The sequence below is a fragment of the Ambystoma mexicanum genome, chromosome 3p (assembly GCF_040938575.1).
Source record: "Ambystoma mexicanum isolate Mex_15411 chromosome 3p, UKY_AmexF1_1, whole genome shotgun sequence".
NCBI classification, from domain to species: domain Eukaryota; kingdom Metazoa; phylum Chordata; class Amphibia; order Caudata; family Ambystomatidae; genus Ambystoma; species Ambystoma mexicanum.
Genome location: NC_090925.1, coordinates 908285271 through 908303739, shown reverse-complemented (window position 1 = coordinate 908303739; position 18469 = coordinate 908285271). Strand labels below are relative to the sequence as shown.

The 18469-nt window shown below is 45.6% G+C and overlaps 1 protein-coding gene across 3 annotated transcripts in view; it reads right to left on the bottom strand.

Moving 5' to 3' along the window:
• The window catches only part of SH2B1 (SH2B adaptor protein 1), a 603138-nt gene that overhangs the window by 550106 nt on the left and 34563 nt on the right, over positions 1 to 18469 (bottom strand). For all 3 annotated transcript variants that reach the window (XM_069652165.1, XM_069652166.1, XM_069652167.1), the window contains exon 3: positions 10161 to 11018. In XM_069652165.1, coding sequence (XP_069508266.1) covers positions 10161 to 11018 — 858 coding nt within the window. The remainder of the gene's footprint in view (positions 1 to 10160; positions 11019 to 18469) is intronic.

Below are 18469 nucleotides of genomic sequence, written 5' to 3'. Positions count from 1 at the left end.
GGACCCATCCGTAGACTGGAGGCCAGGCAACCCCGACACGCGGACCCAGCATAGAGGAGACCATACTGAATTCGCCGTCATGATGGAGCTATAGATCTACGGCATGTGTGGAGAACACAACATCCTGACGAAGGGGGCTTCACCTTTTACTCGAACCTCCATCGCACATTCTCACGCATAGACTATATATTCCTCGCGCCTGACCTTGCAAGGTCCACAAGTCACACGAGTATTGTCCCGATAACATGGTCAGACCATGACATGGTGCTAGCAGACGTCAACTGGGCCGACCTACCTGTCGCTGGGGGATCCTGGCGCTGCAATGAGTCCCTCTGGACCAACGCGGTGTTCAGAAATGAAATGGAGACCGAGAAATACTTCAAGACGAATGACAACGAGGAGCGGGGAAGGCCACTTGGAGAGGCATATTAATACGCGAGGGCTCCACCAAACTAGACATGGCCCATCATAAAAGAGAGGAACTACGGCTGTTAGAACACGGCCAGGTGGTGCGGAAATTGCAATTCCTGAAACAGACATATTATGAGAAGGGGGACAAGGCTGATGCACTCTTAGCCGCCAGGCTCAGGGAAAGGAGGGAGGAACGCAAGGTGAAAGAGATAATAGAGCCCACCAATCCTGCGATGCACCCACCCCACTCAATACCCGAGTGTTTTGCCAACTTTTACGAAAACCTATATACCTCCGAGCTGCTATCGGCTCATTCTGACATATCCTCCTACCTGTCCCCCAATTACTATGCCTACAATAACACACACAGAGACCGAACTCCTTGATAGTCCAATAACCGAACACGAGACACGAGACGCAAACAAACGGCTTACACTGGGGAAGTCTCCGGGTGAAGACGGTTACACGGCCGGCTTCTATAAGACCTTCACCGATCAACTGTCACCCTTTCTCACGGAACTCTTTAATGAGATAATGAGCTCTGGGATCGCATCAGATTCCTTTAAGAAAGCCCTCATAACTGTCATCCCTAAAGAGGGTAGAGACCCCAAACTATGTGGGTCATATCGCCCCATTTCCCTCCTCAATCTCGATGCGAAGATTTACGCTCGAGTATTGGCGGCCAGACTGGAAACTTTAATGCCCAAGTTGGTCCACCCTGACCAGGTGGGATTTATCCTTGGGAGGCAGGGTGCCGACACCATGCGTAAAACTTTACATCTTGTCCACGTAGGGCACAGTCTACCAGATGATCCGGCCTTCCTATCGATTGATGCAGAAAAAGCCTTTGATAGGGTGGAATGGGATTTCCTGGGGGCAGTCCTCCAGAAAGTCGGGATAGGCCCCAAATTCCGTGATGGGATACGAGCAATATACGCCTCTCCCAAAGCATCAGTATTTGTGAATGGGGAATATTCCAGGTGGTTTGAACTGCAACGGGGGACCAGACAGGGATGTCCACTCTCCGCGATCCTGTTTGCACTTTCCCTCGAGCCCTTAGCTCAAAAAATAAGGAACGATCCCCGAATAGAGGGAATACGGCTGGGAGGGACAGAATATAAGGCAGGGTTGTATGCTGATGATATCCTTCTACATCTAACTAAACCTATGACCTCCATCCCCCATGCCCTAACTCTAATAGAAGAATATGGGCAGTTCTCTGGGTTTAAAGTAAACATGTCAAAATCCATACTCTTTCCACTCCAAGGTACCCCGGATGATAATGACACCAAGTTCCTCCCCTTAGGGCTCAAAGTAGAACACACAACATAACGATACCTGGGCATACAGATCACCAGAACCCTAGACGACCTCTACGAAGCTAACTTCCCCCTGCTCCTTCGTTGCTTCGAGAGAGACCTCGAGAAATGGAGCAAACTGACGATCTCTTGGCTGGGGCGTATCAACGCCGTCAAGATGGTGTGCCTCCCCCGTTTTCTCTACCCCTTTCAGATGTTACCGATCGAGATGCCCAAAAAATTCTTTGTGGATGCCCGAAAGATCATGTTGCGGTTCATCTGGCAGGGGAAGAGGCCAAGGATCTCTTACGACACACTTATTCTCCCAAAAGACAGGGGAGGAGTAGGTCTTCCTGATCTGGGAAAATACTATAAAGCCGCCCAGTTACGTGTCCTAATTCCGCACTTCAGGGACCACAAACACCTGCAATGGGTTCAGATGGACAACCACTACATGTCCCCCTCCACAGTGGCAGAGTGGCTGTGGTCACCATACCAACGGGTCCAGAGGAGAATTAATCACCATCCCATACTGACTACAATATGGGCCATATGGCGCACTGGGAAAGAGATGCGAGAAGTTACCACCTGGCCATCCCCACTCAGTCACTTGTGGTCTCCTGGCATAAATGACCAAATTCCGAATCTAGAGCGGTTCCAGTCATGGTACGAGGCGGGCCTGTAAAGGGTGGGACAACTCCAGAGAAAGGACTCGTTCATCACATTACCTGATCTGACAACGGCACTGGGGATAGGTACTTTATCGACATTTCACTTTATCCAGCTAAAAGGGGTGTTAACGAGACCTGAATGGAGAGAAAAACTGAGAAGAGACCTTACCGCCTTTGAGAAACTCCTAGACTCCAGAACAGAAATGAAAGGCCTTATATCTGTAATTTATCAAACGCTATTAGCAGCAGGAGGTGGAACTACAGAACCCCTTAGGGCCAGATGGGAAAAAGACCTCGGCGAAGAGATACTCACCGATCAATGGGACTTAATGTGCAGAACTGCACCTAAATCCTCCATATCCAACCAATATAAGCTTCATGCAATAAAACTTCTACACAGATGGCATTACGATCCGCTTCGACTCTCCAAAATGTCCCAGTCCATGAGCTCGAAGTGCTGGAGAAATTGTGGAGAAAATGCCAACTACTGGCACATGTGGTGGAGCTGCCCGCACATCAACGTGTTTTGGACTGAGGTTCTGGGATGGATTAAAGTGGTAGATGACATCCACAGAGAACTTGACCCATACCTTGTTTTGTTTGGCCTTGAAAGAGACGAGGAGGATTGGCTTCGGGTGATAGGCCTGGCCCCCCAGCTATTACTGGCAGCGAGGGACCTGATAGCGACCAAATGGAAATCTCCTCTGGTCCCAGGTAAGACCGAGTGGATCAAACTGGCCACGAGCATTTATGTGATGGAAACGATCACTGCCTCCCTGCATAATAAATCGGCGAAATGTGAAACTCTATGGATGGACTTCAAGAATACATATATCGCACCTACTTACGACTCCCAATCAGAGGAAACCCAAAAGCCTGACCGAATGATGCTATGCTCAAAGAACACTACAAAGGATGAGAATCTCATCTCCAGCGAACATGGTACTGCCAGATGTGACACTGTGTCAACCATACGATACTAATACTTTCGTCAATCAATTGCACTTGTGATGTACACCAACCCAAGTGGGGGAGGGGGGTGGGAGTGGGTTATGGCGAACAGCCAATGAGACATACCCAGATAATTGGGACTGTTGCACTACTAAGAGATTCCAGCATATTGTTTTAGTCTGCACCGTTTGTTCGACATGTACCTCTGGAAGATGTATGATTTTGTTTGAATATTGTTTGCCTCTTTTTGTTTCTTGCAAAACCAATAAAGTTACATTTATTTAAAAAAAGTCTAAAGGATACACTAAGTAATTCACACTTCACACTCAAGAGAGAAGAAGGACTAATACAATTATGGAACAGAACACCCCTCAAGGGTAACTATAAATGTGGAACATGCATCAGCTGTCCCTTCTCAGAAATGGGAAAAAAAGTATCTCCCTGCCAAATGGAACTGAATACAAAATTAAAAACTTCATAAATTGCAACACTAAAACAGTTGTCTATGGTATTACATGTACGTGCAAAAAACCCTACGTGGGAAGTACAATGAGAAAACTCAAAACAAGAATACAGGAACATCTAAGAGTCATAAAAAAAATGATATCCATTGGGATACCACCATCTAAATGAACATACAAATGAACCGATAAAAGAAATAAAGTTTTTGGGAATTGAAAAAGTAACTAAACCACAGAGAGGAGGAAACGTGGAGAAAATCCTCAGATCCAGAGAAACATACTGGATCTGTAATTTGGACAGTTGCCATACGGGCCTAAACACGGACACAGAATTAATTCATCTTCTTTGATTGTTCAGCCTCAGAGGATATCTGAATTCTAAGTACTAAATGTATATGTCAACTATTTCAATGCATTAGCCAACTAAAACTGCATTCTAATCTAATTTGTAAGCACTTACCATTAGACAAAACAGCTAAACATATTTAGCATTTAACACAATTTAGAAATGGTGCAATACACACCTATGCAACAATACAATAGGGATATATAATTTGTTCCCGTCCTAAAAAGGCACTCACAATTTAAAATAATTAGTCAAAATAAGTAACAAAAAACCAAAGTCAATATACTAATAAATCAATCACTGACAGAACCGAGCGTAATTATCACCTTTTTTTAAAAAAGAATGGGCAAAACCTCAACAAACTAAACTACTTAGTCCCAATCCAAGATGGAGGAATTGCGGTCACGTGACAATCACTGTCACGTGACCGCGCCTCCAAACAAACACTTAATACGGCTACAAACTGAGTGAAATGCAGGTTATCAGGCCAGCAGATCCCGCACCCGAAAGGTTCTTCATTCTGAAGCAGATTAGGATTGTCTCTGCAACTGAAAAAGGTATGTCCAACCAGAGCTTACCCATACAAGCTCAAAACGACAAAATATAGAATTAAAACCTTAAATGCTAGTTATAAAACGAACGTATAAACAAAAACGGACTACAATACCACCACGTTTTCGTTTCGCTTTGCTCTATTTTTACAGTGTTTTTCAAAATTGAAAACTATAGAGGAAGCGGGGGAAAAAATACAAAAAGCTTTACACAGCCAATCTTCAAAACATATTCTGGCCACAGAACATCCCAAAAGTGAGTCATCATACTATTCACTTAATATATTAACAATACCAGGAGCTATGCATAAATACGATCTGTTAAGTCACACATTGCCTCAAAAATTAATGCCATTTTGAGCACCAATTTGTTAAAATAAAACTCACTGGTTTCAAGCAAAATGTTTTAGGAAACGTACAAAGTAAGTGCCTTCAATATACTAGAAAGCAATGCAGTAAAAATTGTTAACCTTCTTTTATTTTTAGATTTAATTGGACATTCTGTTAGCCGACAATAGGCTTCTCTCGTTTTTGAGCTGCCATAAGGCTCTCTATTCCCTCCTGATGAAATGTCTGAATACTAAAGACAGTGAAACACTGTCGAGGGCATTTATTAAAGGGCGTATGACAACTTTGACAATCAATTAAAAAACTATGAACAAACAACACTATTTGGATTCCTCTTTATTTTAAATAAATTAGCGAGTTGATGGCGCAATTTGACAGGTTTTCATCTTTTTTCTTTGAAAAAGACCATTTATTGAATATGGTACCCATACATTGTTAATCCATCAAGAATTAACTCGTTATTAACGAGAAGATGACAAATATAATTTGCTTTGTTGGCAATGCAAGTAAAAAGATTGGATTCAAATGGAAGGTGGGCAGTCAAGTCGCGCCCAAATGAAAAGCAAGCTAAAACATAGCGCCAGTAAGCAGCCATTTTGGACATTTGCTTCCGACCACAGTGAAAGTCTACATTTTGCAATGAACCCCTTTTAGAAGGCAAACATGATTTAGCAGCGCCAGCAATATTCTAGTGAGAAGAAGTGTAAGAGTTCATCACGTAGAATAGTTTTACATTGCTCGTTCAAGGTTGAGCTACTAGAAGAAGAGGTGGAGATGAGCAGGTGCACTGACAAGGGTGCTGGGAACGGGAGCATAGTAGGATGTGTTGGGTTTTCCACTGTCTGCATTTTTCCACTCTAAGAGTCCTCAAATGCTTGCTGTCTGGCACTCCAGCCAGAGATATGGGGTATTCCGCTGAGGGAGAAGGAAAAGTCTCACCGAGAAGGAGGATGCTCAGTTCCAGGCCAGTTAGGTGAGATGTTCTCTCTGCCTACCTGCTTTGGGGCTTTGCAGTGTTGTGCCAGGCGAGATGAAGGTGTTCGCTACAGCTGTACTAACGGTGATGTACATCTTTGTCATTGTGTGTATCTATGTGTCATAAGTGGCATTTATTCATGCGAGTGTGGTTTGTTAGTAACTGTGAATAAAGGGCCTGTAAAGAGCCAATTATATTCTAACTATTGGTCTACGTTTGTGTTATTGTCTCCCTACTAATGTGAGGTCCCTACACTTTTTGTAAAGCAAAACATCCCGGAAGCACCCGTCACGTACCTGGGTCTGTTTCTAAATTCTACACCATCTCAGTCTACCATGTAAGCATGTGCTGTGGAGAAAGTTCATCAGTTAGGATCCCAGATGAAAAGGATGTATGGCAAATATTGCTGCTGTAGACAAAAGGGATGAGTGTCCCATATACCATGTACCTGGGGAGCTAATACATAAGAACCAAAGGAAGGGAGTCACATGGTTAAGCACTGGAATTGTTTAAGCACTCATATCATAGAATAGAGGTGAGAAGAGAAGAGGTTCAGTCAGGTAAACAGTTATCACTTCATATTTTAATATTAATCAAAAGCATAATAAAAATACATAATACAATCACAAAGAAGAAATATCAACATTAAAAATCATTTGGTTTAATAATATAATAATGCAAGATATTAATATCATGGACTCTGACCAATATGACAACGATGTCTTGCGCCAGTTGGATAATCCATTTTTTTACCGTAAACTGCAGGGCGACCCAACTGACAGTATCAGAGCCCAAATTCTGGCAGTTGCCCAACGAGCGCGAGACGAGGGAGCCATTAATGATAAGGAGTTCTCGTTCCTTACTATCAAGGGGACTAGGACTCCCCTCATTTACAAACTCCCCAAGATACATAAAGATTTACTGAATCCGCCGGGACGCCCTATCGTGTCCCTGTGTGGCTCAATTTTAGAACCCATCGGGCAATTTTTTGATTATTTTCTTAAACCTTTGGCTGCATCCACAGAAACATCTCTCTGACACCATTGATGCTATCAAGCATCTAGATGGTTTTCTCATGTTCTTAAATATTGCTGCTGTTACATTTCTATAACATGAAGGCAGTCCCTGCCCTTTTATATGGCATGGAGACGGCATGGGCCACTCGGTCAAACTGGAAATCACTGGAAGCCAGACTTTGGCGAAGGGTACTGACCCTTCCAGATTGACTACCTGCTAACACCATGCAATTTAAACCGGGACTTAACTCTTTAAAAGGCCTTCTGCAGTGTATGGTTCGGACCTTATACAGAAATGTAGTTGTCCCTGTGGCAAATTCACTGTATATGGATTTGGCTGAGGAAACGTCACTTGTCATTGCAATTAGTGAACTTTGAGAACCAGGCAAAAACAATACTTACTGACTGTAACCTCAGAGCAGCGTACCTTATTTATAATCCAATAAAGGCCAAAAAGAAGCTGTTCGATTATGAATGGATCTGCACAACAGATGGCGTGAATCTACATAAATCATATAAAAATCTGTATGTCATTGATAGGAGAAGGGAGGAGACAGTCACACTATCTACTAAAGGTTCCCAACTCCTACTGGAGGTGCCAGTTTAAGATTTCAGATAAATATATTGCATACAGACGATGTACTGCAAAAACATGATCATGATAATGTCACTATTGGGGGTTGTAGGTGTTGTAACATGTTAGGAATGCTCCAAACAATGTTTCACATAGTGATCGAATGTGACGCTCTGCAAGCAATTAGGGAGGAACTGTGGAAGAAGTATCTTAAAGATTTTCAACACATTAGTGTGACAGAGTTGTATAGCAGATCAACTAGTGGTGAAGAGACTGGACTGACTTGCATCGTAGTAAAACTGCTTAAGGCAGCAGGGCTCATCGAGTTGAGATGGTGAAGAAGATCTGGTGGGGGTCCATTGATTACCCTATTGTCTCCTGCCTCTACCTTGCACTTTATTAGAGAAGGTGAATTGAATTGCACTTTTATTTTGCCACATTTTAGACAGCAAACATCATGTCCTTGAATATGTACTTTTTAGGAGTGTGATTTTAAGTAGTGTGATCTTAAAATGTATTGCGGCTAGGTATGTGTGATTTTGATCTTTGTATTTAAAAAATGTATTTGAACTGTGTTTGGTTTCAGTGTGTACAAAGTATATGTGTGTGTTTTTACAGTATGTGATAATTTGTTTTTTTGTATAAGGTTGTTTCATGCAACCATTATTACAATAAACAATTGTAGCTGTTTTTTTTAAAGTCTACTATCACCTGGGAAAACAGTTAATGTTTTGAACATACTATCAGGATACAAGGTTAATTTAGACATACTAGATGACACAGAATAGTTATACATTTTATTTGTGCCATACATTCTTGTATTTCCAGGCAATTCACTTTCCAATATGGAAAACATGGAGACGCGCAGCTGCAACAAAGGTCTGCGGATGAGATTTATTCAAAACAATATCTTTTTCGTTCACAATCTTTTTTCTAAATTGCCCAAGTATTGTCCACTTTTGACTAGAATTACTGATATTTGAGCTTTTTTGGTCTAGATCTCTTACAGATCAGACATGGTAGATGGTCCTGGAACATGACGCCAATGTCAAAACTCCTTCACAGCGCTGAAACAGTGATTTTTTTAGCTCCGTAAAACAAGCTTTCTGTCCACGTTAGTTGACCTGAATACATGAATGCTCTTTTTTATATTGACCCTTATGTCTGTTTATTTTTGTATTTGAGACTTGAATGTGTACATTTGGATTCCTCATTTTATTATTTTTGTTTTCTTAATTCACTTTCACCATTATATTGTGTTATTGGTTTTCATTGGATCCTTTTTGGGTTGTTCATTAATTTGAGGATTTGGTTTACAGATTATGTTATGAAATGCCAAAAATATAATTTTCTATATATTTATGGGAATGTTCACATTGTGAAATTTTTATAAAAAATGTATGATACATTTTTTCAATTGTTGTTCCTTTTTGTGTTAATTTTGGGAAAGGTTGTACCCTTGGGAGTCATTCATTGACCTTCGTTAATGATGTCATAAATGTACTTTAAATTCATCCTGTGGGTTAGAGGGTCTCTAACTGTTATTGCTTCTACTAAGTTCTTGAAAGCATGAATGTTCAAACAAGCCTTTAGTGTAATCACTGCTTTATAAAGAGTCAGAGGTTTGCATTTTCCCACTATCGACAAGGATGACTAACCCAGATAATAAGTCTGCAGAAAGAAACCTGACCATAAGCAGTTCAGCACACACACAACATTCTAAGGTCAGGCGACTATGTCCTATATTAGTGCTAAGCCGGAATGTGTCAAAGCGCAGCGAATGGTAAACCTAAAATGTATTGTGCTACCATGATATTTTCCCCATCTGGCACTGCATTCAGGCTTACGAATTTGAACTCCCGACTAGACTTTGGTGCGTGATAATGGACTCTTTAGATATGGTGTGCTGTCTGCAGATTAAGAACTGAGGGGCGAGTGACAGTTCATGCTTTGCTAGTATAAAAACAAAGTATACCCTTTAACCTTGCCCTTTTCTATTGATGGAACTGCCTACACCGCTGTCTTTCTGTTGCTGTATTACCCTCACCCCAAACACTGCGTTTCAAAGCAGTTTTGATGAGTTGACACACGATAAACTCAAATCACTGCCACTGAAATCGGGTTCAGCTACACCCATTCCGTGGTCAGCCATACCCAACCCATTATAGGCCATGCACAGGCCCTGAGCAAACATGCTGAAATAGTGGCCAAACGCAAGCATCCTTTGAAACATGAACGCAAACTATGATGTGCCAAGACTTTCCCTACGATCAGTCAAAGCAACATATGGCAAACCACACCCAACTTGTCAACAACTTTAACCAATGACCACATCCAAGCTGCTGAAAACCATAACCGATATGTGGGCCACCAAACCAGGGATCAATCAGTCCCAACTAATGACATTTCACACATGCTGCAGAAAGTATGGCTACCTCCTTTGATTATATACATCCCAACTTGTTATCAATCATCACAACCTGCTTCCAATATGTGACCAACCATGGCGAACTATCACACAATGTGAATTGGCTGCATTTCAGAGTCTTCACATTACCTTAGGTGGAATGTAGAATTCCAACAGATATCCGTTTCCCTCCAATTTTCCAGCCTTCCTTAGTAACAAGCGGCACTTCTGCCAGCGAGCGCGGCCACTGCTCTGGTCATCCGCAACAATGTAGCTGAGGAGCCCGTCACGTCGCACGTTGTATAGTTCGAGCTTTGGGACAACAGTCTTGTTCATGCGCAATCGATCAAATTTATGTGTCCATTTCTCTGCAGCCGGTTCCAATTTTAATCCAGATGAATTGAAACTGCTGGTGCTCTCCGTTTCGGCTGCTGAATTCTCCATTGGAGGCTCCACAGAGCTCTTCCACTGCAGAATGCCTCGCATGCTGCCGCGCACAGTGCGGCTTACATTGCGCAGTGAGAAACGCTTCTTCAGTTTGGGTTTGGCACTGATGGAGGAGGTGGAGACATCCTCAGAGCTGCGTGACTGGCTACTTGACAAGCCTGATGTCAATCCAGAGGACTCCAACCTTGCTGGCGCATCTATGGGTGAGGCAACTGAACAATCACTGCAGGTTTCTGAGAGATCCTTGTTGGAGGAAGACTGGCAATTCTGGGTGCCAGTAAAAGGCACAATGTCACAGTGGGGCGGCGAATCCGACACATTCATCCGACTCACCTCAGACTCAAAGTGCTCCACAAAGTGCTCTGCAAAGCGACGCGAGAAGGAGGTCTCCGCGCCCGGAGTAGCGTACTGGGGATTCTCAGTCAGGAATGTACGGAAACGCCTGGCAAAGTCCACGGCGGCAGAGTGAGCATGGATCTCACAGAACTCTTTCCAGCTTGGGGAATGTGAGGACCTCTCGCTAGGGGTGGTGCCATTCATGGTGGAGCCACAAAGGATTAACTGTAGGGATACAAAATACAGACAATTTAGACATCACCAACCCAAACTACTACTCAGTGTGACCCTGCCTGTAACTCTGAATAGTATATTTTCAGAGATCCCACCAGTATATATTGCATAACAAGCATGAGTAAACATTTCAAGCTGCAAAACTAGCCAGGCCTAAAACATCACCAACCCTTTCAATTTGCCAAATGCACACAACAAATATTTTCTTACTCATCACTGGACAATGGCTAGCGATGAGTGCAATTATTTAGGCTTAATAGTATAAAGCGGTGAGGTCTGTGACTGTGGATGAAAAGGTACAGTAAGATAATGGCTATGGTTACAAAGGGGAACACTAGGGAAGTTGAGGACTTTGAATATATACATCATACTAGCAGATTATTATCAGACACGCTAGCTCCTAAAGTCAATAGTTGAGGGTTAAAAGTGTACATTTTCCATCAGATAGTTGTTATTAAGCATAGGCCAAGGGGCGTGGCTACAGGGCCCTGGGATAAGACGTGCTGCCGAGTGTGCTCCTGCTGATCCGGAATGATTTGAATAAGAAGCTACGTTTAAAACTTATCATGAGCTTCGAAACTGGAAGTGCGTATACATGAAAGTTCATGGCATGCTGACAGCTCGATTTGAAATTGGAAGACAATGTGGTTCGAGTACAATGAGTTTGAAAGGGGATTGCTGAAGTTTATAGACGGCAGAGAGAAAATGGCGGTGTGCCGGAGACAAAGAGATGGATCGAGGAGATAAGTAACCAGAGGCGAATAGCTGCCCGCAATTGAGTCTGGGGTTTGTTGGAACAACGGAGACGGTCAGTGACTCAACAATGCGGTACTGATACCCCAGAGCTACGTGCTACAAGCAGAAAGAGCCTGCGCGACATAACGTGGTGTTAGGGAGAATTCTCTATTTAGGCTGAATTTCCTAACCTAGTGAGTCCCCCAGCAGCTTTGCTGGATTTCTGGAGTTTGTTTTTTTCTCCTGCCAAGAGTGAGACTCTTTTTCCTCACACTCTTGGACATGATTTGAGGTGTTCCTTTGATGATCTATGTGTTTTATGGGCTATTGGGTCTTTTACTCCATAGGGTCTCATGTGTTTTTTCTATGTGTGTTACACAGCACCCTCAGTGCAGTAACACAGGGGTGTCCTAGAGGACCCCCACCATAGACTCCATACCCTGGGACTGACTACTGTCTCCCAGGGCATGTAAAGTCACCATTGGCTTTACTAGTCCCAAATTTACTAACAGAACCAGTACAAACCATCCTATTGTGGACGTACTGGTAGGGGCAATTCGATTGCCCCTGGGTCTGTTGTTCGAGGGGGCACTGTCACGTCCCCCCTCGTCGAGTTCTGACTAGTGGCAGTGGATACTACTCTTTATATTCGACCGCAAATATAATCCTATGGGATTTTCCCATTGTTCGAGGCTAATACTTTTTACATAGCCTCTAACATACTGCCGGTTTATTTATTTAATATTAATTCTCTGGTTGGTAGTTTTTGCCAGAACTCGGTTTTAAAATGGTGTTTGTGTTCACCTCTGTAACTCCAAACCAAAGGTCGAGCTCTTTGTTCCACTTTTGGCGGGCTTCTACACAGAAGCCCTCCAAAGTGGTGCCACTCTGTCTGGGTACCACAGGGGTGTGGGAGGGGTTTAAGCACCTTGGACTAAGTTGCCTTGCCAACTCAGGTCGCACTCTTGCATGATTGGCCCAAGTGGTGAGCCACCCCGCTCACCACTTAGCATGTTTGATTGACAGCTAGGCTGAATGAATGGGGGTTTCTTGCATAAAAGCAGGGCTTTTGGGACTGGAACTTCAGAAGTCGCCACAGGAGCTGAAAATCCGAAGAGGGAGAAGCTGAGCCGACCTGCTACGACGACACCACCGGTGGAGCCCTGCTCAACCGACTCACCACTTCCCCAACGACAGAGGAGATCTCCCCTGCTGGAGAGTCTTCTTCCCTTGACTGATGGGAACAACCAGTTTACCTTCTTTTCGCTTCCAGGACGTCCACGTGGTCGAATTGCCTGTGCCAAGCACCCCGGCAACCAGATAACCACTTACCACTGACCAGCGAATAAAAGGACCGCTCCTTTTAATTGAGAACTCCACGGCTGGTTTCTTCCCTGGCAGTGCAACGACCGTCTGCTCTCCTCCACGACGAGATGTTCTCTTCCCCCGGATGAAGTACCATCTTGCACCCGCTGCCAGGAACCACTGCCTCCGCTGGAACGTTCTCACCATTTTAAGGTACCGTGTCCGCCGGGCCTCCCTTTCTATAGATTGCTACAAGGTGACAGTAAATCCTTAACCTTCTGGACTGGGCTGGCCGCCTTGACCATCTAACTGGTCCCTTTCTCTGGTCCAACTCTTTCTGAACCTTTTGCGAGACTTTTGTGCACTTTTTAACCGTGTGACCTTGGACACATTTCGTCCGGAGCCTCTTAAAGTGGGTCCGGCCGTTGGAACTTTGACTTTACGGTTTGATCCTGCCTCCTCCTCTCACTGTGTTCTTCCGAAAGTGTTGGGATCTGTTTCTATCTTTGCTCTGCCTTTCTCTCCCTTTTTAACTGAATTATTAGAGTGGCATCTGCGTTAAGCGCTCACCGCTGTCTGAAAATAAGTGGTGCTTTACTTAAGACTTGTCTAATATTCTTTTTAGGGAGTGTATATACTTTAGTGACTGTGTTTTGGAACTGCTTGATATTAGGGCCAGTGTGTTTAACTAGATGTGTTTTTAAATAATAATTATACCTCTTTTACACCAAGCTCTGGTCAGTGTTTACTTGTACTACTGTGTTCTTTTGACCTATTGTGTATGCTCTGTATACTGCCCAACCCTTCTTGAGGGAAGTCTGACTGCTCAGCCACAGCTACCAGGTAAATCTGGGTGGTACAGACTGCTACCAATTGGGTTTACTGCCAACCACCTGTAGTCTTAAATCTTTTGCAGTGGTCCCAGAGGGAACTGCACAGGTTTCTGCCTAACACGTGGTCAAGCGAGCAAACAGTCCTGAAGGGGAGGAGAGCCCAAGGTGAAGGGAGGAATCGTGTACGAGCGCCAGGACCGGAACGGACTGAACACAAGCTTGCTGTCCTTGGTGAGATAGAGAATATCGCGGCAATGGCAGGCGTACGAACAGCTGTTCTAGTGCCAGCAAGTATGAGACGCGCTGACTACAGTGAAGCAAAGGCGTGTGTTATTACGATCAAAGCACCCAATGCTGCAAGGAGCCGAACGTTGGAACGTGAGCAACGCAACTGACTAAGCAATAACAGATAGTTTCTAGTTGTTCGGTGCGTACTGGCGGGGCCTTCTATGACATGCAGCTATTGAAACCCGCAACACAGTAGCAAGGATATGCAGCGGTTCACAAAGGATGGTACACAGCAAACTGGCCGTCATTACCACAAGGAAGGGGGGCTGTGAGTGCTCCATGGTACCAAACGACAGCTAATACTGAATGGCCAGTCCAATGGACAGATGCAGAACGGAAAGCAGGAAAAGGTTGGCAGTTATTAGCAAGGTACGCCAAGAACGAAAGACACAGTGAGAGAATTTCTTTTGTTGTTGCCCAAAACAGCAGCAGTTGCTGGTCCACCAGTAACAAAGGGATCAAGAGGCAGCACGACACGGGCGTTTTTGTGTGACAAAGGGAAGAACTGCACTGCACACGGAATGCAGGAGTGTATGGGGTTGCTCGTGCCTGCCTTCGCTGGCAACTGATAAGGCGACGCAACGCTGACCGTGTGTGGGGGTATGTGAGGAGGGTCCCGTCGGGCGAGGGGAAATGGGAGAACGTGGAGTACTGGCAGTGGACCACGAAGCTGCCCAGCCCTTACCTTGGTTCGCCGGGGCGGCCGTCACAGGTGCTGTCCGGGGCTCGGGACTGGAGACGCCGAGGACGCGGGAGCCGCGGCCGGCTGCGGTGCGGAGACGCGCACACCCCGGCGTGTTCCTCTCGCCGCCGGAGCAGGCAAGAAGAGAAAGACGGCGGGCCAGACGGAGCGGGCCGCTCTGCGGGGGCAGTTCGCTCGGCGGGAGCGGGCGAGCAGGGACACCCAAGCAGGGGGAAGGAGGGGCCTCGGGGCACACATGGGAAAGTGGACGGGACTCCCCTGGCAGGCGGGAGAATCAGGAAACACAACCCCAGACGGCAGCCTTTAAAGGAGGCGGGACCTGGCAGGAACAACCAATAGAAAGCCAGATAGACGGGGAAGGACCCTATTGGTGGGGAAACAAGTCACTCACAACGTATAAAAGACCGGGAGCTGATCAACGTGTTGTTGTTTCCTTTTCTAGTCATACGGAGAGGGCGAAGAGCGAAGGAACGACTGGTGGGCCTATCCGGAGACCCAAGAGACTTAGGAAGGAAGGTTATTTTTCCTAGGAAGCGGCCAGAGAAGTGAAGTAACTCTCAGCAGCTAAAAACAATTGACTATAATTTCATTTGGTTAAGTTTCAAGAATAAAGCACTATTTCAGCAACTAACCACTGGGTGTGACTCTTGATTCCTACAGGGTATGAAAGGGTTTAGGTTGCTGCTGCAGCACAAGGAGCAGTGGGAGGCCGGAATCTAACAAATGGATCATTAAACAGGCGAACACCTACTGCAAGGGAAAAACATTATATAAGTCAGGCGGGGGAGGCACCAAATGCTGTCACATGCACCACAGCTGACTGGATGCGAGTGAAGACTGGGAGCAAGTTCGTGGGTAACAGCAAAGTGTAGACACTGCTGCCGGGGACTGTACAAAGCATAGGGATCGAAAAACACAGCAGCTGATCACAGCTGAATAAAGGAGGTGGAACTCCACTAGAAGGCCAGCGCGGAAAACATTGAAGAGTGGAATGAACCTAGAGAATAGCAGATGCCAGCTGTGAAACAAATGTGAACACCTGGACAGGAGAGACAGATCTGGAGGGGCCCCACGGGCTGTGCTGCAGACAATGAGCAAACAGGCTTGAAGGTGTGGATGCATGGGAAGCCCACGGCCAGGCCCAGGGACAGCAGGCAGTTGGAGACGTCACATGTGCAGACAGTATCGTGGCCCTCACCGGCGGTGATCCAACGACTGCCCAGACCCCCACACACAAAGTGGGGCAGCAGAAGCACCTGGCCGGAGCTGATCGTAGAGGGCTGCATTTTACCTCTGAAGGCACCTTGTTACAAAAACAGTTGGCAACATAAATGGACTGTACCCGCATAGCACTATTATCTGGAGGCTGAAGGAGAGCACACTAAGGTGAGGGCCACTGGGCGCTACGCCAGGACATAAGGGCGGGAGCGAGCCATTGCAAGAGAAGACAACCGACCAGAGAGACGCAAAGGAGGCGATATGGTGTCTAAAAAGTCTAAACCAAAGGTGAAACAGCCAGCAATAGACAAATTTATCAAATCGACTCAAGCGACAGGGGACGCCAAGACTCCGGAACACGAGAAACGTGGTGTAGGATCGCCAGCACATCTGCAGCAACAGATCCTGGCAGCCATTGCAGAATTGAAGGTATAGTGGGGATCCAAGATCGACACTGCCATGGCGGAATTGAAGACAGCGCTAGAGTCCAAGATAGACGCGGTCAGTGTCAACCTTCTCAGACAAGATGTTCAAGCGTTATCCGAGTGTACAGGAGGGCTGGAAAAAGAGGTGAAAGCCAATACGACTACACGCACCACTAACGCCAAGGAAGTCCACACATTGCAGCAACCGGTGTGGAATCTGGAGAGCCGAGTGGACGAAACAACATACGCATTGTGGGCCTGCCGGAAGGAGTTGAAAACCCAGACCCGACAAATTATGTAGAAAACATGCTGATTCAAGAGGTGCTGAGGTGTTCACCATGGAGAGAGCACATAGAGCCCAGGTCAGGAAACCGCCACCGGGAGCTCCTTCGTGGGCAATCATTGCAAAAATATTGAACTATAGGGACAGAGAAAGCAGTCAGGAGCACTTCTGCAAGGGTGGGACTATCAGCAGAGCGTCGGCGAACATTACAGCGTACCCGGACTACACCTTCCTGGTACAGAGGCAACGTCTCAGCTACGGGTAGGTGAAAAGAAGGTTGCGCGAATCTGGATTCAAGCATATGTTGCTGTACCCCACGAAGCTGAAAGTGCTACATAAGGGCAGAACACGTTTTTTTGACACCCTGGAGGAGGTAACTGCATGGTTGGACACATTGAACTGCCCAACTGCGGCCGATAACCAGGCGGACAATGGACATGAGAAGTGAGTAAAGGCTCCAGCAAAGCCGGGACGATGGGCAGTAGGGCCACACAAGTCCTCAACACAAGCGTTACTCATCTGTGTTGTTTAGTCTAACGATCGGAGCTTAATTTAATTACATTAAGAAAAGTACAAAACAGGCACATGGGGGCTTACTATCACCCCCAGTAGGTGCCAGATATAGGTGTGCGTAGTAATCTGTAGCATTAGTGCGGGAGAGGCGAAGGTAGCGTGCTCTTACCCCCAGTAGTTAGCTTAGTTGGGATACCAGTAGGGTGGTATTCCGCTGCTGTGTTCCAGAGAAGGACTAGATGCGGGGTAGCCTCAGATCCAGGGATAGAGCTGGGCATCAGTTGGGGATGGGAAGGGGGGAGGGAGTTTGGAGGAGTGTTAACAGTTGGGGAACGAGCTTACACCTATACATCACTGCGCATGGAGCGGAGGACAAGAGGGGACAGGAGTGGTACTGGGTACGGATAGGATGGGAGACCTCAAGATAGTGACCTGGAACGTCAGGGGGCTCAATAATTATTTGAAAAGGAATAAGGTCATGATGTATTTAATGAGACAAAAAAATGGACATTGCTCTACTACAGGAAACTCACCTGACAAAGGAAAAGCAGGAAGTGGTGGAGAGGAAATGGAGAGGGACTACCATAGGAGCAACATATTCGGCATACGCCAGAGGGGTTATTACGTGGATAGCACCACATGCCTGTTCAAGTTATTACAGTCTACCATAGAGCCAGATGGGAGGATGGTGCTAATAAAAGGATAAGTGGAAAATAGAGAGCTGAGTATTATTAACATCTATACCGCGAACCAAGATGCTACAGGCTATTTCAGGTCTTTATACGATAAGATCAGCCCATATATTGGGGGACAGTCGTATGGGGAGGGGACTTTAATTGCACGCTGGATCCCAGAGTTGATAGATCAGGCAAGAAGATGGAAAGGCCCACCCCAGCGGCTAAAGCTCTGAGGACCCTACTGAGTGATTTCCATCTAGTGGATGTTTGGAGGATGCACCACCCACAAGATAGGCACTATTCCCACTATTCGGCCCCACACAACCTGTACACATGGCTAGACTATATATTTGCTGCACCGGAGTTGACAGGGGAGCTAGTGCGCTCGGAATACAAAGCGAGAGTCCTCTAAGACCACTCGCCACTGATTATAGCTTGGCAATACTCGCCACCCAGAACACG